Here is a 26,108-nt window from a genome sequence, read left to right on the forward strand (position 1 = left end):
CTCAAATACTCTGACTTGTAGAAGGGAGTAAAATCAGATCACGTCCAGATCACTGTTGTACCGGATTCCTTTCGCTCAAAGAGTGAAGGGCATTCTTGTTGACTTGTCAGAGACCAGGGGACAAAGGAGACACAGGCCATACTCACCACTCACAGTGAGATGAGTGCCTGGTCCAGACTTAAACTCCACGTCGCCATGTTCTCCTCTCTGGAACTTCACACAGTAGTAGACACCAGTGTCTGCCAGGGTGATGTTACTGATGCGGATGGAAAAGTCCATGTTGTTTCTCTTTGTGTTGTCTGAAACATTTATAACTCTGGGGAAGGGGGCTTCTTTTTGACTGTAGATGAACTCCCGGCCTGGCCCAGTTCCCCTGAACCACTTGACAGGCCCCACGGGGCTCAGGGAGGTCACGGTGCAGTGCAGAGTGGCCATCTCTCCTGCTGCAACAGACACTGACCTCTCAGGTTGAATCACCTGCAGCTCCCCGTCACCTGCCGCTCCTGGAGGAAAACACAAAGCAGTTATTTACTCATCCTCATGTGATCCTGCAGGTTTTCTCAAATGTTTATCAACAATCAACAACAGCTTTCCTTGTCTGACTGCACCATGAATGGGCCTTAAACTCAGCACACTGCATGTACGTTGCATGTAGCTTGCACAATGAGCCTGTAACCTAAGACACTAATACAAGAGAGGAACCGAGGCACAGAGGTCAGTGATGTGACAGAGACTGGGACTGAGTACTTGAGCCCTCTCTGGAAGTGTCATGATCGACCCAGTATTTCTGGGTGTTCACTGTGTGTCCTCAGGGAGTGCTGCACATCTGTCCTTTGCATTAGGTGGGACCACATGACCTCTTATTTTTGTGGGCTCCAAAAGCACTGCGGATGGTGATTGCAGCCATGAAATTAAAAGACGCTTGCTCCTTGGAAGGAAAGTTATGACCAACCTAGACAGCATATTTTGGAGAAGGAAATGGCAACCCACTCCAGTATTCTTGCCTGGAGAATCCCAGGGACAGGGGAGCCTGATGGGCTGCCGTCTATGGGGTCGCACAGAGTCGGACACGACTGAAGTGACTTAGCAGTAGCAGACAGCATATTTAAAAGCAGAGACATTTCTTGGCCAACAAAGGTCTGTCTAGTCAAGGCTATGGTTTTTCCAGTAGTCATGTATGGATGTGAGAGTTGAACTATAAAGAAAGCTGAACGTTGAAGAATTGATGCTTTGAACTGAGGTGTTGGAGAAGACTCTTGAGAGTCCTTTGGACTGCAAGGAGATCCAACCAGTCCATCCTAAAGGAGATCAGTCCTGGGTGTTCATTGGAATGACTGATGTTGAAGCTGAAACTCCAATACTTTGGCCACCTGATGCGAAGAGCTGACTCAGTTGAAAAGACCCTGATGCTGGGAAAGTTTGAGGGCAGGAGGAGAAGGGATGACAGAGGATGAGATGGTTGGATGGCATCACCGACTCAATGGACATGGTTTGGGTGGACTCTGGGAGTTGGTGATGGACAGGGAGGCCTGGCATGCTGCAGTTCATGGGGTCGCATGAGTTGGATACGAGTGAGTGACTGAACTGAACTGAACATGACCTCTTAGATCACTGAGTTATGAGGAGAAGTGATGCATGTATTTTGCATTCATTAAACTGCAAATACCTTTATGGACCAACTTCACTCCTCCCCAGGGATCCACATACTCATGATGCAATTCGCTCCAACAACCTGTATACTTGAGTGACAGTGATATTCAGAGCTTCCAGCACACAATGAACATTTAGTTTATGAAGAAAGTAAAACATTGTTTCAACTCCCTGGGATTTTTTCCAAAGGCACAATGACACAGTTATATTATAACTGTGTCACAATGACATATGTTATATTAGTTAACTAAGGATGCTGTAATAAATTAACAAAAATTTAGTGACTTAATGATAGTTTTATTATAATTCTGGATGTGAAAGGACCAAAAACAGTATTACTGGATAAAACCAAGGAATCAACTGGGCTACATTTCTCTAGAGGCTCTTATCATTGCCTCTGCAAATTCTTGACACTGTCTATATTCTTCTTCTCAAGCTTTCTATATTCTTATGATTCCAATTGTGCTTCCATTGTCACCTGTACTCTAACTTTGGATTTCCTGCCTCTTCTTATAAGATTATATTGGGCTCGCATTTATAAACAAGGATATTCTCCCCATAGCAAGAGCCTTCATTACTTTTGCAATTTTTTTTTTCCATGTAAAGTAAAACATTCACTAGTGAGTGTTAGGACATGGATCTCTTTGGGGGGCTATGTTTTGTTTACTTGATTTATAACTTGTTTTAATTGACGTGTATTGATTTACAATGCTGTATTAATTTTACAGTATAAAATGTGACTCAGTTATACATATACACTTTTTTAAAATTATTTTTTATTGAAGGATAATTTGCTTTACAGAATTTTGCTGTTTTCTGTCAAAACTCAACATGAATCAGCCATGAGTATACATATATCCCCTTGGTTTTGAACCTCCCTCCCATCTCCCTCCCATCCCACCCCGCTAGGTTGAAACAGAGCCCCTGTTTGAGTTTCCTGGGACATACAGCAAATTCCTGTTGGCTATCTATTTTACATATGGTAATGTAAGTTTCCATGTTACTCTTTTCATACATCTTACCCTCTCCTCCCCTCTCCCCAGGTCCATAAGTCTATTCCCTATGCTGTTTTTCAATTTTTGCCCTGTAAATAAATTATTCTGTTCTATTTTACTGGATTCTGTACATATGTGTTAGAATACAGTATTTATCTTCTCTTTCTGACTCACTTCACTCTGTATAACAGGTTTTAAGTTCATCTACCTCATTAGAACTAAGTCAAATGCATTCCTTTTTATGGCTGAGTAATATGCCATTGTGTATATGTAACACAACCTCTTTATTCTTTCATCTGTTGATGGAAATCTAGATTGCTTCCATGTTCTAGCTAGTGTAAATAATGTTTCAGTGAACAATGGGATACATGTTTCTCTTTCAATTCTGGTTTCTTCAGGGTATACACCTAGGAGTGGGATTGCTGGGTCATATGGTGGTGTTTTTTTTTTTTTTTTCTTATTTTGATGGAATTTTATCATTATTTCTTTTTTTTTTTCAATATTATATTGGTTGGTTTTGCCATATATTGACATGAATTCGCCCCGGGTTTACATAAGTTCCCCCTCCTGAACCCCCCTCCCACCTCCCTCCTCCCTTTATCCTCCCTCTGAGTCATCCCCGCATGCCAGCCCCGAGCATCCTATAACATGCATTGACCCTGAACTAGTGATTCGTTTCACATATGACAACATACGTGTTTCAATGCCATTCTCCCAAATCATCCCACCCTCACCCTCTCCCATAGAGTCCCAAAGACTGTTCTATACATCTGTGTCTCTTTTGCTGTCTCGTATACAGGGTTATCATTTGCATCTTTCTAAATTCCATATATATGCGTTAGTATACTGTATTGGTGTTTTTCTTTCTGGCTTACTTCACTCTGTATAATAGGCTCCAATTTCATCCACCTCATTAGAACTGATTCAAATGTATTCTTTTTAATGGCTGAATAATACTCCATTGTGTATATGTACCAAAGCTTTCTTATCCATTCGTCTGCAGATGGACATCTAGGTTGCTTCCATGTCCTGGCTATTATAAACAGTGCTGCAATGAATATTGGAGTACATGTGTCTCTTTCAATTCTGGTTTCCTCGGTGTGTATGCCCAGGAGTGCGATTGCTGGATCATATGGCAGTTCTATTTCCAATTTTTTGAGGAATCTCCACACTGTTCTCCATAGTGGCTGTACTAGTTTGCATTCCCACCAACAGTGTAAGAGGGTTCCTTTCTCTCCACATCCTCTCCAGCATTTATTGCATGTAGACTTTTGGATAGCAGCCATTCTGACTGGTGTGAAATGGTATCTCATTGTGGTTTTGATTTGCATCTCTCTGATTATGAGGGATGTTGAGCATTTTTTCATGTGTTTGTTAGCCATCTTTATGTCTTCTTGGGAGAAATGTCTGTTTAGTTCTTTGGCCCATTTTTTGATTGGGTCATTTATTTTTCTGGAATTGAGCTGAAGGAGCTGCTTGTATATTTTGGAGATTAATCCTTTATCTGTTGCTTCATTTGCTATTATTTTCTCCCATTCTGAAGGCTGTCTTTTCACCTTACTTATAGTTTCCTTTGCTGTGCAGAAGCTTTTGATTTTAATTAAGTCCCATTTGTTTATTTTTGCTTTTATTTCCAATATTCTGGGAGGTGGGTCATGGAGGATCCTGCTGTGATTTATGTCGGAGAGTGTTTTGCCTATGTTCTCCTCTAGGAGTTTTATAGTTTCTGGTCTTACATTTAGCTCTCTAATCCATTTTGAATTTATTTTTGTGTATGGTGTTAGGAAGTGTTCTAGTTTCATTCTTTTACAAGTGGCTGACCAGTTTTCCCAGCACCACTTGTTAAAGAGACTGTCTTTTCTCCATTTTATATTCTTGCCTCCTTTGTCAAAGATGAGGTGTCCATAGGTGCGTGGATTTATCTCTGGGCTTTCTATTTTGTTCCATTGATCTATATTTCTGTCTTTATGCCAGTACCATACTGTCTTGATGATTGTGGCTTTGTAGTAGAGCCTGAAGTCCGGCAGGTTAATTCCCCCAGTTCCATTTTTCTTCCTCAAGATTGCTTTGGCTATTCGAGGTTTTTTGTATTTCCATATAAATTGTGAGATTATTTGTTCTAGTTCTGTGAAAAATATCGTTGGTAGCTTGATAGGGATTGCATTGAATGTATAAATTACTTTGGGTAGTATACTCATTTTTACAATATTTATTCTTCCAATCCATGAACATGGTATATTTCTCCATCTATTAGTGTCCTCTTTGATTGCTTTCAGTAGTGTTTTATAGTTTTCTATGTACAAGTCTTTTGTTTCCTTAGGTAGATATATTCCTAAGTATTTAATTCTTTTCGTTGCAACAGTGAATGGAATAGTTTCCTTAATTTCTCTTTCTATTTTCTCATTATTAGTGTATAGGAATGCAAGGGATTTCTGTGTGTTGATTTTATATCCTGCAACATTACTGTAATCATGATTAGCTCTAGTAGTTTTCTGGTAGAGTCTCTAGGGTTTTCTGTGTAGAGGATCATGTCATCAGCGAACAGTGAAAGTTTTACTTCTTCTTTTCCAATTTGGATTCCTTTTATGTCTTTTTCTGCTCTGATTGCTGTGGCCAAAACTTCCAGAACTATGTTGAATAGTAGTGGTGAGAGTGGGCACCCTTGTCTTGTTCCTGACTTTAGGGGAAATGCTTTCAGTTTTTCACCATTGAGGATAATGTTTGCTGTGGGTTTGTCATATATAGCTTTTATTATGTTGAGGTATGTCCCTTCTATTCCCACTTTCTGGAGGGTTTTTATCATAAATGGATGTTGAATTTTGTCGAAGGCTTTCTCTGCATATATTGAGATAATCATATGATTTTTATTTTTCAGTTTGTTAATGTGGTGTATTACGTTGATTGATTTGCGGATATTGAAGAATCCTTGCATTCCTGGGATAAAGCCCACTTGGTCATGATGTATGATCTTCTTAATATGTTGTTGGATTCTGATTGCTAGAATTTTGTTGAGGATTTTTGCATCTATGTTCATCAGTGATATTGGCCTGTAGTTTTCTTTTTTTGTGGGGTCTTTACCAGGTTTTGGGATTAGGGTGATGGTGGCCTCATAGAATGAGTTTGGAAGTTTCCCTTCCTCAGCAATTTTCTGGAAGAGTTTGAGTAGAATAGGTGTTAGCTCTTCTCTAAATTTTTGGTAGAATTCGGCTGTGAAGCCGTCTACATATACACTTTTAATATACTTTTCTCTGTTATTGTTTATCACGGGATACTGAATATAGTTCTCTGTGCTGTACAGTAGGACCTTGTTCTTTATATTTTATATGTATAATAGGTTACCTAACTCCTACCCCATTTACCATGACAACTGCAACTCTGTTCTCTATGTCCTTGAGTGTGTTTCTGTTTCATGGGTAGGTACATTTGTCTCTCTCTCGCTCTTTCTTTTTATAGGCCACATCGTGTAACTTGAAGTTCTTTGGTCCCCTACCAGGAATCAATCCCAGGCCCCTGCAGTGGAATTATGAAATCCTAACCATTGGACCACCAGGGAATTCCCTGGGTCATCTTTTTGATTCCACATGTAAATGTTATCATATGGTATTTGTGTTTCTTGTTCTGACTTACTTCACTTAGTATAATAATCACTAGTTTATCTATGCTGTTGCAAATGGCATTATTTCTTCATTTTTTACAGCTGAGTTGTATTCCATTGTGTATATGTTCCACATCTTTTCATCCATTTATCTATTGATGGACATGTACTTTGTTTCTTTGTCTTAGCTATTGTGAATAGTCCTGCTATGAACAGAAGAATGTATATATCTTTTTGGAGAAAAAGATATATGCCCTGGGGTGGGATTGCTGGATCATATGGTAATTCTATTTTTAGTTTTATGAGGAACTTCCATAATATTTTCCATAGTGGTCACATCAATTTACATTCACACCAAGAGTATAGGAGGGCTCCCCTCTTCTCCACATCCTTGCTAGCATTTGTTATTTGTACAGCTTAAAAAAATATATTTATTTTAAATGGAGGATAATTGCTTTACAATATTGTGATGGTTTTGCTATACATCAATATGAGTTGTACAAATTTTAATGACGGCCATTCTGACCAGTGTGAAGTGGTGCCTTGTTGTAGTTTTACTTTGCATTTCTCTAATAATCAGTAATGTTCAGCAACTTTTCATGTGCCTCGGTCGTTTGTATTTCTTCTTTGGAAAAATGTCTACTTAGGTCTTCTGCTCATTTTTCAATTGGGTTGTTTGCTTTTTGTTATTTTTGAGTTGTATGAGCTGTTGTATATTTTGGAAATAAGACCCTTGTCAGCTTCATCATTTGAAAATATTTTCTCCCTTTCTGTAGATTGTCTTTTCATTTTGTTCATGGTTTGTGGAGGTCCTCTGGCTTTGGCACATCAGAGTCCACATTAATGGAACACATATCACATGCCTGGGTCTACTCTAAGCTCTTGACATGCGTCCCTTATTCAGTCCCTGCAGCTGCTCTGTGAGGGCTGGGCCATCACTGAAGGATGAGGACACTGAGCCCCAACGTGGGAGGGACTCATCAGAGGTCCCAGAGTTGGAATAGGAGCCCAGGCAGGGGCTCGGCTCAGGCTCTCAACTGCTGTGCACTGAGCTCAGGGACACTCTAACCCACTCCATCCAGGGCTTCTTAGCCCTCTCCAGTCACCACAGACTCCTGAAAGGTGGCGTGATTACCACCATTTCACAGATGGGGAAACTGAGGACTAGAGGCTATGTGAGACGTCCGCAGGACCACACAGCCTGGAAGCTCAGCACCATTGCTCCCGGAGGGGCTGCCCTATCACCAGGCCATGTGCCCTCAGTACATTCTGCAAACATTACAGGTAAATGGGGACCGGCACAGGGCATTGGGTCACAGCCTGGAGATAATACCCTACTTTGGGTGTCTCTACTCTGTGCTGGTGATTTAGCAGAGCACCTCAAATACTTCCAACTCTCCTGAAGGGAGACAATGATGGTTGCCATTTTACAGAAGAGAAAACAGGCTGAGAGAAATAAAGGGACCAAGTCTTCACCCTTCCCTCCACTATGTCCCAGTATTTCCTGTCAGCTCCAAGCTTTCATTTCCCTCAGCAGAGCAAGCACCCACCCTCTGGAGCCCCCACAACAACCACCACTCTCCCCTGTTCTCTCAGATTCTTGACTTCAAGTGACTACAGGGAGGAGTGGCCTCTGAGGGCCCAGGCATAGAGACTCTGAAGCCACAAGGGAAGACACGAATTCCTCATACCTGAGTCTAGGATAGGAACTCTTGCTTACATGGGGATCCCATCGCCCTCTAGGGAACACCTCCCCCTCCTCAGCCTCAGTCTGCAGGGCCAGGAATGGGCATGCCTGGTGCTGCTGGGATTGCAGTGGCCCCTCTGGGCTCTGTCCACACTAACCTTCCCAGACCTGTTCCATAGGAGTCTAGTGAAGGGGCAACATCACAACAATCGAGGAAATCTCCTGATGCTGCTAAGTGTGCCGAGTGCTGCCATTTAGAAGAGGTTCAGCCCAGCCCATCAAGAGACACTGCAGTATCTGTCTGGTCCAGGTTGTAAAGCTAAACTTACCTCCCACAGTGGACTTCTCTTTAGTGCCACTGCTGAAGAACAGAACAATACAAGGATTTCAGAGGACAGAACTGGAGATTTCCCCCACACTTTGACAAGCACAGTGGGGTGTGCAGAGAGCAGGGCTGTGAGTCAAAGTGCCTGGAGTTCAATCTTGGCTCCCCTACATGCTCACTAAACAAGTCCCTTCTCTGAGCATCAGTGTCCTCATCTGTAAAAGGGAAAACAGACATCCTTTTTTCTGAACACTGGTCATAAGGAGTAAATGTCATGAGAAAGATTCAGTATCTGACAAGCTGATGCTCTCTGGCCCCCTTGCCTCCCTCCTTTCTCATCCAGGGAATCATCTGGGCAGGTAGCCTGCAGAAGAGGAAGATCCACCTTCCAGGAAGCTGCAGATCTGAGTGGTGGTGGAACCACTTACTACTTGTGACCAAGGTTGAGCAAGGGATCCACCATCTAGGAAATTAAATAATATCTGCAAATCAGGAAAAAACCACCTTCCCTGCTGATGTCTGAAGGTTGAGGAGGCTCAGTTGCTACCATGACTGAGAGGGAAGTTTAGCAATATCCACTCAAATAATCATACACGTATCCTCAGTCACCTACAAAGGGACACTTGCTTTCCATCTTTACAAGGGTTAAACTATGAACCACTGTAGCTGCTGACCTTCAACACCCCCTGAAAGAAGATCAGAAATGAGGCACTTTGTAATCTGGAAAAACCTGGCAGAACAGGCCTTCAGATACTTAGATATCTTCTGGAGATGATTTTATGAGCCCAATTCTTGCATCTCCTCATATCTAATAAAGCACCAAAATCTTTCATGGTGACATCTGTTCCTTGTGACTAGCACAAACCTTCTGCAAAAAACGTGTGCTTGATTGCATGTACTCCCTTCACCAAAAGCACATATATGTTACCTCCCCCACCCTCTGACTTCTTTGGAGTAATCTCTCAGAGCTATCTGAAATGCCATCTCCCAGGCTACAGTCCTCATTTTGCTCCAAATAAAACTAAACCCACAACTCTCACATGTACATTTTTTTTTTCAGTCGACAGCTGCAACCTAGCAAATTCACTTCCAGTGGTTACCTCCCCTTTGAGGAGAGTGACAGATAGAAAGATTATTGACCTCAGCACTGTTTCAGTAGCCCAAGGTTAGGAACAACTTAGTGTCCATCAACAAGAGACTGTAAGATGAATGATGCTGTCTCCATATGCTGAGAGTTAGGTGGCTGTTGAAAAAAAGGGCAACTCTAGGTGCTGATCTGGAATGAAGGATTTGGAATCATGCGGCTGAAAGTAAGGAGTAGTTTCCAGTCACACCAGGCTCAGGGTCTGAATGTGAGGGGCCTTCAGAAACTTTGGGAAAACCATGAAAAAAGCCTGTTCCATGATTAATTCAATGAGCTTTTATTCTGCAAATCCTATGTGCCAGGTTCTTCCATGAATTGAGTTCCAGTGCCAGTGCAGGAAGAAGACTGGCTTTGAAATAGATTCGGTTCTGGAAGGATCCCCTAACTGACCATGTGACTGTGGTCAGGGCCCCTGTACCTCTTGCTCTCAGGCCCCCATGTGTACTTGGGAGGTTGGGAGGATGGTGTCTGAAAGTCCTTCCTCTGCTGACAGCCCAGGATTCAGGAGTCAGAAAGAGGATCCAGAGTTTTGGCCAGAACACTCTAAATGATCAACTTTGCTACCTCAATGGGGCTGCTCCTAAGTCACCCACATGAACCTCTTCCCTCGGGAGGGACATTCTCTGGCAGCCTTCAGTGACTCTGTGAGTCAATCCCTGAATCACAGGAGGGTCTTCTTAACAGATTCCCAGGAAACACCCAATCTCTAGGCCTCTCCTCCAAGCAGAGCCATCAGAGTAAACACTGAGCCTGTGCTATAGGAATTTCTTCTCAATGTGATGCTCCTGAAGAGGAAATAGACAAAATTTTCACTCCCTGCCCTAGATGAATCTCTCTTCTTTCAGAGGAAAGAGAACATAAGCTTCATGGAATAAGAGCCCTTTTCTGCTTTGTTCACTTCTGCTTCCACAGCATCTGGACCAGGCCCTGGCTCAGAGTAGGTGTTCAGTTTCTGTGAATAAAGAGAAGACTCAGCCACATTGAGGTGAGCATTCTATGGAGGCAGGAATGAGGTCTGGACAGTGACGGGGCAAGTCACTCAGACATTCATCTCCTTTATCCCTGGAACCACAGGGCTGAATGGAGTGAAAAAGACAAGGGCTGTGGAGCCAGGCAGACTGGGGACTCAGAATTTTCTCACTTTTACCAGCCATGGGGCCTTGAGCAAATAGCATGAACCCAACAGGCCTCAACTCTCCTGATCTATAGAAGGGAGTGAACTCTGATCATGACCCAGATCATGATATAAGCACCCACTGCTATACATGATTGTGTTTTTTGATTCAAAGGGTGGAAGGCATTCTTGTTGACATGTTAGCAGAATCCAGGGGACAAAGGCTGTACTCACCAGTCACAGTGAGATGAGTGCCTGGTCCAGACTTAAACTCCATGTCACCATGTTCTCCTCTCCGGAACTTCACACAGTAGTAGACACCAGTGTCTGCTGAGGTGATGTTACTGATGCGGATGGAAAAGTCCATGTTGTTTCTCTTTGTGACATCTGAAACATGTGTTACTCTGGGGAAGGGGGCTTCTTTTTGACTGAAGATGAACTCCCGACCTGGCCCAGTTCCCCTGAACCACTTGATGGGCCCCACAGGGATCAGGGAGGTCACAGTGCAGCGCAGAGTGGCCGTCTCTCCTGCTGCAACAGACACTGACCTCTCAGGCTGAATCACCTGCAGCTCCCCGTCACCTGCCGCTCCTGGAGGAAAACACAATGCAGTTATTTACTCATCCTCATGTGATCCTGTAGGTTTTCTCAATTATTTATCAACAACAGCTTTCATTGACTTAGTACTCCATGATCCAGCCCTGAACTCAGACATTTGCATGCATGTTGCATGTACATTGCATGTAACCTGCACAATGAGCCTGTTATATGAGATCCTTATACAAGAGAGGAACCGAGACACAGAGAGGTCAGTGATGTGGCAGAGACTGGATTTGTGCATTAAGCCCCCTCTGGAAGTGTTGTGCTCCACCAAATATTTCTGTCTGTTCACTGTGTGTCCTCAGGGATTGATGCATTTCTATCCTCTGCATTAGGTGAGACCACATGACCTCTTAGATCACTGAGTCGTAAGGAGAAGGGATGGTTGTATTTGGCATGTTTTTCATTTTACTGTAAAAACCTTTACGAACCAATGTCCCTCTTCCCCAGAAATACACACTCATGTTGGACTTAGCTCCAATGACCTGGATACTTGAGTGACAGTGATATGCAGAGCTCCCAACACACAATGAACATGAAGTTTAAGAAGAAAACATTGTTTTCTTTATAAAACATTGTTCCAAGTGCTTGGAACTTTTTTCCAATGACATGGTCATGTTATATTAGTTATTGAAATATCAATAACCTCAGATATGCAGATGACACCACCGTTATGGCAGAAAGTGAAGAGGAACTCAAAAGCCTCTTGATGAAAGTGAAGTAGGAGACTGAAAAAGTTGGCTTAAAGCTCAACATTCAGAAAACTAAGATCATGGCATCTGGTCCCATTACTTCATGGGAAATAGATGGGGAAACAGTGGAAACGGTGTCAGACTTTAATTTTTTGGGCTCCAAAATCACTGCAGATGCTGATTGCAGCCATGAAATTAAAAGACGCTTACTCCTTGGAAGGAAAGTTATGACCAACCTAGATAGCATACTTAAAAGCAGAGACGTTTCTTTGCCAGAACAGATCCGTCTAGTCAAGGCTATGGTTTTTCCAGTGGTCATGTATGGATGTGAGAATTGGACTGTGAAGAAAGCTGAGAGCTGAAGAATTGATGCTTTTGAACTGTGGTGCTGGAGAAGACTCTTGAGAGTCCCTTGGACTGCAAGGAGATCCAACCAGTCGATTCTAGAGGAGATCAATCCTGGGTGTTCATTGGAAGGACTGATGCTAAAGCTGAAACTCCAATACTTTGGCCACCTCATACGAAGAGTTGACTCATTGGAAAAGACCCTGATGCTGGGAAGGATTGGGGGCAGGAGGAGAAGGGGATGGCAGAGGATGAGATGGCTGGATGGCATCACTGACTCGATGGACATGGGTTTGGGTAGACTCCAAGAGTTGTTGATGGACAAGGAGGCCTGGTGTGCTGCGATTCATGGGTTTGCAAATAGTCAGACATGACTAAGCGACTGAACTGAACTGAACTGAGCCATAATTTCTTCAAATTTTTGATCCCCTTTTCTGTTTCTTTCCTTTCTGGAATCCTTATTATGTGTAGGTTTTCAAGCTTTTTCTTACCCTGTAAGTTTCTTATATATTTTTTATTGCTTTTGTTTCCTTTTGCTTGAATGTCTGTCTACTTTCCTGACTCAGTGGTTTTCATTATTCTATCTTCCATATCACTTTTTTGTTCTTCTGCATTAATTTTTTTTGCTATTCATTGCCTTTAGTTCACTTTTAATCTCACCAAATGATTTTTCTAGTTCCTTTTTACAATATTCTGCATTTCTGTTGATAACCTGCTTAATTCCTTTAGTATTTTCATTATTTCCTTTTTGAAATCAGTGTCTATTAGTCTAAAGAAGTCTCTGTCACTGTTTGTTCTTTCAGGGGAATTCTCTTGGTCTTTTAACTGGAGTTGATTCCTTTGCTTCTTCATTTTACCTATACTTTTCTTATTCTGTGAGTTTAGAAGGAAAGATATCTGCTGTGGTCTTGGAGGACTATTTATTGTGGGAGCATCCCTGTGTAGTTTGTGTGGGTTTAATATTTTTGGTGCAGAGAATATTTTTAGTGTGGATGCCTGCCACCTCTTCCCTCAGTGTGTGTTCACCATCATTCCCTTGATGGGAGTGTGCAGATGTGGTGGCTGGTGCCTAGTTCTTGCATTTGTGGCAGTGGTGGTCACTCACACATGCCTTTGGAGCTCATTATGAGAGGGGACATAGCTCTCGACCATTCCTGTAGCCCCAGGGCACAACAGTGCCCTCCTGAGTGTAACTGCTCCTCAAAACTGCTCCTAAAAAAGGGGTTGGCAGGAGTGACTGGTGATACCTCCTGGAGCTTGTGTAGGCAGTATCTTGCCACCTGAGAGCAGAGAAAAAGGCTGCAATGGTGCATCCTACTGCTCCCCTTGCACACCCCCCAAACAATACACCCTCAGGTGAGGTCATATCAGGCTCCTGCACCTTCAGGCTATTTCCACACAGTCCCTTGCCAAGGTCTGATCTTTGAATCCTGAGCTACAAGCACCCAGCTCCCACCCAATGGGCCCATGATTTTCTCAGGCTGGGGAGGGCTGATCAATGGCACTGACCATCTGTGCAAGTCTCTCTCTGGTCTAGCTACTGCAAACCAGGTGTTATATTCTCCTCTGAGACTCTGAAGCTCCCCTTCTGCCCCAGCTTATATCCCTACTGGTGAGGAGACTTCATAGGGGTGCAGGAACCTTTCTCTTTCACAGTTCCCCCCAAGGTGTGCAGGTCCCCTCCTGATTCCTGTCTTACTTTTTTTTTTTTTTTCTTTTGTCCTATCCGGTTGCACGGAGATTTTCTTGCCATTTCAAATGTCTAAGTTCTGCCAGTGCTCAGTAAATATTGTGAAAATTGTTCTGTATATAAATGTATTCTTGAAGAATTTGTGGGAGAAGGTGAGCTTCTCCTACTCCACATTTAGGTGTCCTCCTACTTCACAATTTTGATTGCTCCTCCTATGTTGGGGGATTATTTTCTATCTATCACACATATCTGTCCTGACAGTTACAGAAACCAGTTGCCATAACAAAAATCTATGTATGTGTCATTGTCACACAAGATGAGTGATGAGGCAAATTAACAGAATCTGAAAGAGGGTTATTCAAGCAGCTCACCAGTCAAGCAGTGTGAAAAATCAAGCTAGATCAATAACAGAAACAGAAATAAGATATTCACCAATACATAAAAATCAAACAGCATTCTCCTAAAAAATCAGTAGGTAAAAGATGAAATCACCAGGGGAATTAGAGAATGCCTGGAGACAAATGAAAACATAAACACATAATATAAACACATGTGAGATGCACAGAAAGCAACTGTAAAGGGAAATCCTACTATTCAGCAACAAAATAACAAACAAAATCAACTTAAAAATGATCAAAAGAATTGAACAGGCATTTCTCCAAAGAAGATCTATAGATGGTCAGTTCAGTTCAGTTCAGTTCAGTTGCTCAGTCGTGTCCGACTCTTTGCAACCCCATGAATCACAGCACGCCAGGCCTCCCTGTCCATCACCAACTCCCGGAGTTCACTCAAACTCATGTCCATCGAGTCGGTGATGCCATCCAGCCATCTCATTCTCGGTCGTCCCCTTCTCCTCCCGCCCCCAATCCTTCCCAGCATCAGAGTCTTTTCCAGTGAGTCAACAAGCATATAAAACAGTGCTCAACATCACTACTAACTGGAAAATGCAAATTAAAACCACAATGAGATAGATAGCCCTACATATCCTCTAGGATAGCTATTATCAAAAAACAAAACAACACTGAAAATAAGGGTCATCTAAAATGCTGAGACGGAGAAGCCAATGGCAAGCCACTCTAGTACTCTTGCCTAGAAGATCCCATGGACAGAGGAGCCTGGTAGGCTGCAGTCTATGGGGTCACTACTAGTCAGACAAGACTGAGCGACTTCACTTTCACTTTTCACTTTCATTCACTGGAGAAAAAAATGGCAACCCACTCCAGTGTTCTTGCCTGGAGAATCCCAGGGGTGGCGGAGCCTGGTGGGCTGCCGTCTATGGGGTCGCACAGAGTTGGAAACGACTGAAGCAACTTAGCAACAGCAGCAGCAGCAAGATGTTGAGATATTGAAACCCTTGTGCATTGCTGATAGGAGTACAAAAATGGTGGAGTCTCTGTGGAGAAGGAAATGGTAACCGACTCCAGAATTCTTGTCTGGAGAATCCCATGGACAGAGGAGCCCGGCAGGCTACAGTCTCTGGGGTCGAAAGTGTCGGACACGACTCAGCAACTAAACTATTTTACTACTACTGTGGAAAACATCAGTGTTTCTTTAAAAAACTTTTAATTCTTTGCTAGCTTCCCTGGTGGCTCAGAGGTTAAAGCGTCTGCCTCCAATGCAGGAGACCCGGGTTCGATCCCTAGGTCGGGAAGATCCCCTGGAGAAGGAAACGGTAACCCACTCCAGTATTCTTGCCTGGAGAATCCCATGGACGGAGAAGCCTGGTAGGCTGCAGTCCAGAGTCGGACACGACTGAGCGATGGAACGGAACGGAAACATGGAATTTACCGTCTGATACGATAATTCCCTCGTAGGTATACATCCCAAATAGTTAAAACCAGGAATTCAGCAACACACTTGTTTATCAACATTCATAGCACCATTATTCACAATACCAAAAGGTAGCAAAAAAACCCCAAATTTCATCAACACAAGAATAGATAAAGAAAGAATATATATATATATCAAGAAAAAATGTATATAAAGAATTACTACTTAGCCTTAAAAAAGTATGAGATTTTGTAATTTATAGCAACATGGATGGACTGAGAAGACATTATGCTAAATGAAGTAAGTCAACAGAGATAAAAGGATAAGTACTGTATGATATCACTTACATGTGGCATCTAAGGAATACAACAAACTAGTTAATTTAACAACAATGAAACATGAGACTCAAAGATAGAGAACAAACTACTGGGTACCACTGGAAAGAGAAAAGGTGGGAGGGTGACTATAGCTCAGGGGATTAAGAAATATTGTACACCACCATGAATATAGCCAATATTTTATACCTGTAAATGAAGTATAGCTTTTAAAAAGTGTGAGTCACTATATTGCACAACTGTAACTTATGTAGTGATTTACTGCACTTACACTTTGATTTTTTAAAATGTAGTAGAAATAATCTAAAATTCCATCAATAGATGAATGGATAAATAAAATGTGAGATGCATATGTGTATATATATATATATAATTACACATATACAATAGAATATATATAAGTCCTAAAAAGCAATGACTGTCTGACACCTTCTACAGCATGGATCAACATTGAAAATATGCTTGGTGAAATAAGCCAGATTAAAAAGGACAAATAAATGATTCTACTTATATGAAATACATAGTATAGGCAAATTCACAGAGAAAAAGTAGAATAGATGTTACCAGGGAGGCAGAGAAGGAGTTATAATTTAATGAATAGAGTTTCTGTTACAGAGGTTGAAAAAATTCTGGAAATATATACTGGTGAGGCCTTCACAACGTTGTGAAGATACTTATTGCCACTTTGTGTCCTTAAAAATAGTGAAACTGGTAAATTTTGTGTTATGTGTACTTCACTGCAATAAAATAAGCAAGGTGACAATATACAGCCTTGACGTACACCTTTTCCTATTTGGAACCAGTCGGTTGTTCCATGTCCAGTTCTGACTGTTGCTTCCTGACCTGCATACAGGTTTCTCAAGAGGCAGGTCAGGTGGTCTGGGATTCCCATCTCTTTCAGAATGTTCCACAGTTTATTGTGATCCACACAGTCAAAGGCTTTGGCATAGTCAATGACTGGAAGAAGCACAAGCTGGAATCAAGATTGCTGGGAGAAATATCAATAACCTCAGATATGCAGATGACACCACCCTTATGGCAGAAAGTGAAGAGGAACTCAAAGGCCTCTTGATGAAAGTGAAAGAGGAGAGTGAAAAGGTTGGCTTGAAGCTCAACATTCAGAAAACAAAGATCATGGCATCTGGTCCCATCACTTCATGGGAAATAGATGGAAAAACAGTGGAAACAGTGTCAGACTTTGTTTTTTTGGGCTCCAAAATCACTGCAGATGCTGATTGCAGCCATGAAATTAAAAGACGCTTGCTCCTTGGAAGGAAAGTTATGACCAACCTTGATAGTATATTAAAAAGCAGAGACATTACTTTGCCAACCAAGGTCCGTCTAGTCAAGGCAATGGTTTTTCCCGTGGTCATGTATGGATGTGAGAGTTGGACTGTGAAGAAAGCTGATTGCCGAAGAATCGATGCTTTTGAACTGTGGTGTTGGAGAAGACTCTTGAGAGTCCCTTATTCTGCAAGGAGATCCAACCAGTCCATTCTAAAGGAGATCAATCCTGGATGTTCATTGGAGGGACTGATGCTAAAGCTGAAACTCCAATACTTTGGCCACCTCATGCGACGAGTTGACTCACTGGAAAAGACTCTGATGCTGGGAAAGGTTGGGGGCGGGAGGAGAAGGGGACGACGGAGAATGAGATGGCTGGATGGCATCACCGACTCTGTGGACATGAGTTTGAGTGTACTCCGGGAGTTGGTGATGGACAGGGAGGCCTGGCGTGCTGTGATTCATGGGGTCGCGGAGAGTCGGACACGACTGAGCGACTGAACTGAACTGAACTGCAATAAAAAAAAGTGCAAACTGAAACAAGGTGACTGTCCCATGTAGAGCCTTTGAATTGAACTCCATGGCTCAAGGAAAAATAAAATGTGTGGTTCTAAACATTAATACATTTGAGGAACCTATGGATGAACTGGGAGAGAGAACTATAGGGGCAAGAAAGCAAGGAAACAATAAACTCCAAAATAGTGTTTTGAAAAGAACTATGGGTGGTTTTTAATACATTTGAACAATGAGTTATGAGTTGAAGGGACATGAGTCACCATTGGGCCAGTTATTTAACTACAGATACATATTTTTCCAGGTTAATTTCGTTGCCTCACTGTCTAGTTTCAGGAGATATAGAGAAGTACAAATACAATCTTTCTTATCTGAAATATTCTATTAAACAGGCATGGGTCTAATTGCTGGGATGTAAATCAAAAGAGCAAGTTGTTTTGATGCCACATACAAATCCTGTATTTTTTTTTTTTTCTATTTCTTCCTTACTCCTTAGGGAGAAAATGTGTGGTTCACCTGTGCAGAGTATGAGCTGATAAATCCACCCATTCCGTCTATGGGGTCACACAGAGTCGGACACGACTGAAGTGACTTAGCAGCAGCAGCAGCAAGCACGATTTGGGACTTCCCTTATAGCTCAACTGGTAAAGAATCTGCCTGCAATGCAGGAGACCTGGGTTGGGAAGATCCCCTGAAGAAGGGAAAGGCTACCCACTCCAGTGTTCTGGCCTGGAGAACTGCAGGGACTCTATAGTCCATGGGGTTGCAAAGAGTTGGACATAACTGAGTGACTTTCACTTAAGCACTATTTGTAACCAATTGTGCCTCCTAACAAGGGTGCATCCTGTTACAGGGAAGGTCCTGTGATGTGCCAACATCATCAAATTGTTTAGGTTTTTAAGTCTGAAAAAGAAGACTGAGGTTGGGGAAGGTGAACTGCTAAGACAAAAATGGGAAGAAAGATGAAAAAAAGTTGGAGAGAGAAATGGAGGGAGTAGAGAAGAGGGATCAGAGACTAAGGAATAGGGAAAAAAATCTCTACAATCATGAATTAATAATTTTTCTATTCATGTCTCTAGCCCAGGTCTTTCCTCTGAACTTGCTTGTGCAACTCTCCACTTGTCATGTTCTTTGGATAGAAATGGATATCTCACAGTTAACAATATCTGAAACCAAACTGAATCTCCCCCGCCACCCTCTGTATCTCAGCTGAGCCACCATACTTCTTCTAGATGCACAAATCTCAAAGCCGTAGTCTTTCCTCCCACCACAAATTCTATGCATCAGAAAATCCTCTTCAGCATGCACCCAGAACCTGAATTTTTTCCTCTTATCTCTACTAGCTACTGTCCAGGTGCTAGACATTTTTACATCTTTTTTGCATGTATATCTTAACCTCAAATGTTCTGGTTGCTTCTATGTCCTCAGTAGTCTATTGTCAACCAAATGCCAGAATAAATACATGACTTGGGGAAAAACAAAAGGAACTTGTACATATGCATGAAGCAGAAGAGCCCAGAAGAAGAAAACGACAAACCCTCTTCCCCACACTCCCCGCTCTGCATACTTATTGACAGAAGTGGCTGAAGTCTCATGATCATGAGATAGAAGCAGGGCCACAGCATCAAGAAGACCAAAGGTTAAACTCATGAGCTCTAGTATCAGATTGCTTGAATTTAAATCATACCTCTACCATTTACCATTGAGTGGCTTTGAACTTCTCCTTGCTCTGTTGTCTTATCTGTAAGGTAGGGGTGACCAGGGGCTCTAGCTTGGATGTGATGTCACATGAATAAACAACTGTGAGCATTTCCAACAGTGCCTGGCACATGACAAATGTGCAAGAAAATGAATAGTTATTACTCAATAGATTTCCTGAGGTGTGGAGGCTTCAACCAGCATTAGATGATATAGATTCTTTTTTAAAAATTTTAATTGGAGGCTAACTACTTTACAGTATTGTATTGGTTTTGCCATACATTGACATGAATCTGCCCCGGGTGTACATGTGTTCCCCATCTTGAACCCCCCTCCCACCTCCCTTCCCATCCCATCCCTCTGGGTCATCCCTGTGCAGCAGCCCCGAGCATCCTGTATCATGCATTGAACCTGGACTGGCGATTCGTTTCACATATGATAATATACATGTTTCAATGCCATTCTCCCAAATCATCCCACCCTCGCCCTCTCCCACAGAGTCCAAAAGACTGTTCTATAGATCTGTGTCTCTTTTGCTGTCTCACATACAGGGTTATCGTTACCATCTTTCTAAATTCCATATATATGCGTTAGTATACTGTACTGGTGTTTAATAGATTCTTAAAAATATGGATATAACTATAATTACAGATTTGGATATGAGTATATAGATCATATAGGCAAGAGCCTCTGTGTCTTTAATCCCGTCCTTTCTTCCTCACCCTTATCTAGCATGAAAGAGGGGGCTCCAAGATGGTAACACACAAAATTCTACCCATTTACCAAGAACCAAGTTTTCTTAAGAGTTTGAGAAAGGGTAAGCCCTGGTGGCTCATATGATAAAGAACCTGCCTGGAATGAAGGAGACCTGGGTTCGATCCCATTGTTGGGAAGATTCCCTGGAGAAGGGCATGGCTACCCATTCCAGTATTCTTGCCTGGAGAATTCCATGGACAGAGGAGCCTGGTGGGCTACAATCCATAGTGTCGCAGAGAGTCAGACCCAACTGATCAACTAACACTTTCACTTTTCCAAGGGATAAATATATAAAGAAGTTAAGGGATGACCCAGAGGGATGATATGGGGAGGGAGGTGGGAGGGGGGTTCAAGATGGGAAACACATGTACACCCGGGGTGGATTCATGTCAATGTATGGCAAAACCAATACAATATTGTAAAGTAATTAGCCTCCAATTAAAATAAAGAAATTAAAAAAAAAGAAGTTAAAAGGAGAGCTTTTGCTGAAAGACAGCAGAAACTAATTACCTGTCTATGTCATTTCATGTAGAGTGAAAACTGACTCATGGGAAAAATAAGGAAGTCTTTTTGAAATCTCATTTCTGAGAACACTTCCTCATACCCACTCATTCACATACGTAAATATGCACACACATAAATACATGCACCCACAAACATGTATTAAAGTGTAGCCTAGCATGATAGTGTACAGGCTGTTTTGAGGATCAAACAGCATTATAACAGATGTTTAAAGCTCAGTGAAAAAAAAAAAATTAGCAGATAGGAACCATCCAACACATCACTAACAAAAGTTTGGGAGTACACACTGCAAGATTTTTAAATGAGTAGCATGATGTGTGATGACTTATCTATTATTCTCTGTTTTCTGATTTTTCTGCAATTAGGCTTCTCTGAGAAGCCCAACATAGCTCAAAGAATCAATTCTGCAGCTGGACATCCTGTATTTGAATCCTGTACTCTACTGCCTTAGATGACATTGTGATATTGGTCAAGTTACTCTCTGCCTCAATTTCCCCATCTGCAGTTCACTGTTAATAGTTATCACAACTGGGACATTGTGAGAATTATGCACAAATCTATCATGGCTGGTGTTTGAAGTATCTCTTTGGAAGCCTCTGGTAATAGGCTGCAGGTGATGGATCCACAGAGAAAACACTCAGATCCCTGATTTCATGCTCTCAGATAATGTCCAACCCTTGGACTTCTGTAGCATGGATTGAACACTCATGTTTAAATGGAGACCCTAAAAGTACAGGGGCAGTGTAAGGTCTAGAGGGCAGGAAAAAGGAGATTCTACCCAAAAGAATACTTACCTGTGAGTCCCAGCAGCAGAGTCAGCAGCAGGCAAAGAGGAGGAGAGTGGACCTGGAAGGCAGGGATGGGCATCATAGAGGCCTGAGGAGCCTGCTCTGTCCAAATGTGTCCTAGGGAAAACCCGAACATCTGTGCTTGGTGGAGAGGAGAGAAGCCCCACTTCCCATGATGTAGGAGGAAGTGCCTATGATGATGTGAAATGTTTGTGAAATTGTAATCTGCTTCTACCAGACAGTTTCTGCTTCAGATGGTGAAATAGAATTCAGACAGAGAAGGCTCATGGAGAGTGAGGAGTTACTCATCTTATGTTTTCAGAGAGATTGAACAAGCCTAATAGAAATAAACTTGCTCCTCCCTTGGCTCGAACTTGGGGCCACTGTTCTCTCTATCGGGTCCCTGACCCCATTCATGGCGAACCCCAATTTGGGAGCCCTAGGTGTGGCTGTGGGCTTGTCCCAAGGTACCAATTCCAGGACCCTAGGATGTGGCTGGCTTGTAGTCTCATTCTACACCTGCCTCAACCAAAAGAAGTTTCTCCAGGGCCTCTCAACCCTGTGAAATGGAAGCAGGTCTGCTCCTGTAATGATTTCCTACTCCAAACCTTTAATGATGTAATTAGTAAAACTTAGCCAATTTCACAGTGCAATGTGGACCTCAGAACTTGTATGACATGCCTCCAAAAAAGGAATAACTTCTTACTTCTTTCACAAAAGGAAGTGCATTATATGACTCAGAAATTACGCTCCCAGATATTTATTCAGAAAAATGAAAACTACCTCCACACAAAACCTGTGCATGAATGTTATAGCAGATTTTTCTGTAAAGCAAAACATTTGAAAAAAATAAAAATATCTACCAATAAATATGTGTACAGTTTAACAAACTGTAGTGCATCCATAACAGGAAATACTATTCAACAGCATAAAGGATGAGTTTTATATATGTGTGTGTGGAACAATTGTAAGTTTCTTGAAGGTATTATGTTGAATACACAATGCCAATCTCAAAATATGAATTCCACTGATATAGTATACTTGAAATTTATATGGAAAGAAGATACAATGGCATTTGCCAGAGGCTTGGTTTGGTGGGGATGTATGTCATTTTAAAGGGCTATCACATGAGAGACTTTGTGGTCATGTGATGTTGTATATCCTGATCATGGTGGTGGTTATACAAACACACAGATGAGAGGATCAACATAAGCCAAAACTAGGAATGTTACAAAGTCAGCTATAAATAGCAACCTCACAGTCATAATAACATAACATAGACATTATTAAGTTATTCAAAATTATATTCAGTTCAGTTCAGTCGCTCAGTCATGTCCAACTGTCCGTGACCCCATGGACTGAAGCACGCCAGGTTTCCCTGTCCATCACCAACTCCCGGAGCTTACTCAAACTCATGTCTATCGAGTTGGTGATGCCATCCAACCATCTTGTCCTCTGTTGTTCCCCTTTTCCTCCTGCCTTCAACCTTTCCCAGCATCAGGGTCTTTTCTGATGAGTCAGCTCTTGGCATCAGGTGGCCAAAGTATCGAAGTTTTAGCTTCAGCATTAGTCCTTCCAATGAATATTCAGTACTGATTTCCTTTAAGATGGACTGGTTGTATCTCCTTGCAGTCCAAGGGACTCTCAAGAGTCTTCTCCAACACCACAGTTCAAAAGCATCAGTTCTTCAGGGCTCAGCTTTCTTTGCAGTCCAACTCTCACATACACACATCACTACTGGAAAAAACCATAACTTTGACTAGATGGACATTTTCTGGCAAAGAAATGTCTCTGCTTTTTAATATTCTGTCTAGGTTGGTCATAGCTTTTCTTCCAAGGAGCAAGTGTCTTTTAATTTCATGTCTGCAATCACCATCTGCAGTGATTTTGGACCCCCCAAAAATAAAGTCAGCCACTGTTTCCATTGTTTCCCCATCTATTTGCCATGAAGTGATGGGACCAGATGTCATGATCTTAGTTTTCTGAATGTTGAGTTTTAAGCCAACTTTTTCACTCTTCTCTTTCACTTTCATCAAGAGTCTCTTTGGTTCTTCTTCGCTTTCTGCCATAAGGGTGGTGTCATCTGCATATATGAGGTTTTTGATATTTCTCCTGGCAATCTTGATTCCAGCTTGTGCTTCATCCAGCCTGGCATTTGCATGGTGTACTCTGCATATAAGTTAAATAAGCAGGGTGACAATATACAGCCCTGACATACTCCTTTCCCCATTTGGAACCAGTCTGTTGTTCCATGTCCAGTTCTAGCTGTTGCTTCTTGACTTTCATACAGATTTGTGATGATGAATCAGATGCATCTGTGTGGCATGAAGTCAGGAGTAACAAAACATTACATACTCATCTTCCATAGATTCATGTCCTAAATAATGCCTAAGGGTGAGAAAGCAAGAAGTTGCTATAGAAGCATGCTCTATGACATGTGCGTGCATCCTCAGTCACTTCAGTGGTGTTAGACTCTCTGCGACTTGTGGACTGAGACTGTCAGGCTCCTCTGTCCATGCGGATTCTCCAGGCAAGAATACTGGAGTGGGTTGCCATGCCCTTCTCCAGGGGATCTTCACAACCCAGGGATCAAACCCATGTCTCTTACGTCACCTGCATTAGCAGGCAGATTCTTTACCACTAGCACCACCTGAGAAACCCATGCTCTATGACATTTGTCACTAAAATCTAATAATCAGTTAAAAGAGTTGAAAGTGGTTTTCTCTCAGAGGTGGAAATTGGCAGGTTAGGGAGGCTCTAGTTCTCATATGGAGAACTTAAAAATGTTTGACACATTAAAAAATTTGCATATGATTCATTATGAAAGATAAAACTAAATTGGATGATTGGATTAATGTTAACAGAGTTACGCATTTAAAAAATGCCTTTACTGTTAGTCAGGCTGTATGAATCATAAGCTGGAATCTAGATTGCTGGGAGAAATATCAACAACTTCAGATATGCAGAAGATAGCACACTAAGAGCAGAAAGCAAGAAACTAAAGAGCATCTTGATGAAGGTGAAAGAGGAAAGTGAAAAACCTGGCTTAAAACTCAACATTCAAAAAATCAAGATCATGGCATGCCATCACATCGCTTCATGGAAAATATATGGGGAAAAAATGGAAACAGTAACAGACTATTTTTAGGGGCTCCAAAATCACTGCACACAGTGACCTCAGCCACGAAATTTAAAGATGCTTGCTCCTTGGAAGAAAAGCTATGACAGACCTAGACAGTGTATTAAAAGTTAAGAGACATCACTTTACTGACAAAGGTCTTTCTAGTCAAAGCTATGGTTTTTCCTGTGGTCACATATGAATGTGAGAGTTGGACCATAAAGAAGGTTGAGCACTGAAGAATTGATGCTTTTGAACTGTGATGCTAGAGAAGACTTTCGAGAATTCCTTTGACTGCCAGGAGATCAAATCAGTCAATCCTAAAGGAAGTCAACCCTGAATATTCATTGGAAGAACTGATGCTGAAGCTGAAGCTCCAGTCCTTTGGCCATCTGATGCAAAGAGCCAACACTGGGAAAGACAGAGGGCAGGAAGAACAGGGGGCAACAGAGGATGAGATGGTTGGATGGCATCAATGATTCAATGGACAAGAGTTTGAGCCAACTGTGGGAGACAGTGAAGAACAGAGAATCCTGATGTGCTGCAGTCCATGGAGTCACAAAGTGTTGGACATGACTCAGCAACTGAACAAAAACAACTCTTAGCAATGGTAAAACTTTTGTAACTTGCTGGAGTAACAGTTTATGATATACCTCAATTACAATAATTGCAGTATTAGTAATATTTAAAGATTCCATGAACAAGACTTTCTGGTCTTACATTTAACCTTCTTAAACCCATTATGAGTTTATTTTTGTGAATGGTGTTAGAAAGTGTTCTAGTTTTCATTCTTTTACACCTAGTTGACCAGTTTTCCCAGCACCACTTGTTGAAGAGACTCTCTTTTCTCCATTTTATATTTTTGCCCCCTTTGTCAAAGATAAGATGTCCATAGGTGGGTGGATTTATCTCTGGACTTTCTATTTTGCTCCATTGACCTTTATTTCTGTCTTTGTGACCGTATCATACTGTCTTGATGACTGTAGTTTTGTAGTATAGTCTGAAGTCAGGCAGGTTGATTCCTCCAGTTCCATTCTTCTTTCTCAGGATTGCTATGGCTATTAACGGTCTTTTGTGTTTCTATACGTATTGTGAAATTATTTTAGTTTCTGTGAAAAATATGTTTGGTAGTTTGATAGGGATTGCACTGAATCTATAGATTGCTTTGAGTAGTATATTCATTTTCACTATATTGATTCTTCCAATTCAATACAATGGTATATTTCTCCATCTATTTGTGCCATCTTTGATTTCTTTCATCATGTTTTACAGTTCTGTATATACAGGTCTTTTGTTTCTTCATGCAAATTTGTTCCTAAGTATCTTATTGTTTTTGTTGCAATGGTGAATGGGATTGTTTCTTTAATTTCTTTGATTTCCAACTCTTAAAGGAAAACATAGAACACTCTCCAACATAAATCACAGCAAGATCCTCTATGATCCACCTCCCAGAGTAATGGAAATAAAAACAAAAATAAACAAATGGG

At 41.7% G+C, this 26,108-nt stretch overlaps 1 protein-coding gene across 5 annotated transcripts in view; it reads right to left on the minus strand.

The window, feature by feature from the left end:
• Positions 1–21,688, minus strand: part of LOC129560718 (tyrosine-protein phosphatase non-receptor type substrate 1-like) — a 123,881-nt gene extending 102,193 nt beyond the window's left edge. For 4 of the 5 annotated variants that reach the window (XR_016039151.1, XR_016039150.1, XM_088843932.1 and 1 more), the window contains exons 1-2: positions 21,510–21,688; positions 10,745–11,101 (exon numbers count right to left, since the gene is read on the minus strand). Coding sequence is in view for 3 of the 5 variants with exons in the window: in XM_088843932.1 (XP_088700058.1) it covers positions 10,745–11,101; positions 21,510–21,639 (487 nt within the window). In the remaining 2 variants the exon portion in view is untranslated. Of the gene's footprint in view, positions 1–10,744; positions 11,102–16,725; positions 17,190–21,509 lie in introns of those variants that run through there. The other variant, XM_088843931.1, reaches the window with a different exon arrangement.
• Between the last annotated feature and the right edge of the window lie 4,420 nt (positions 21,689–26,108).

Source organism: Moschus berezovskii, chromosome 15 (assembly GCF_049115385.1).
Source record: "Moschus berezovskii isolate FMDL1 chromosome 15, NW_MosBer_1.0, whole genome shotgun sequence".
Lineage (NCBI taxonomy): Eukaryota > Metazoa > Chordata > Mammalia > Artiodactyla > Moschidae > Moschus > Moschus berezovskii.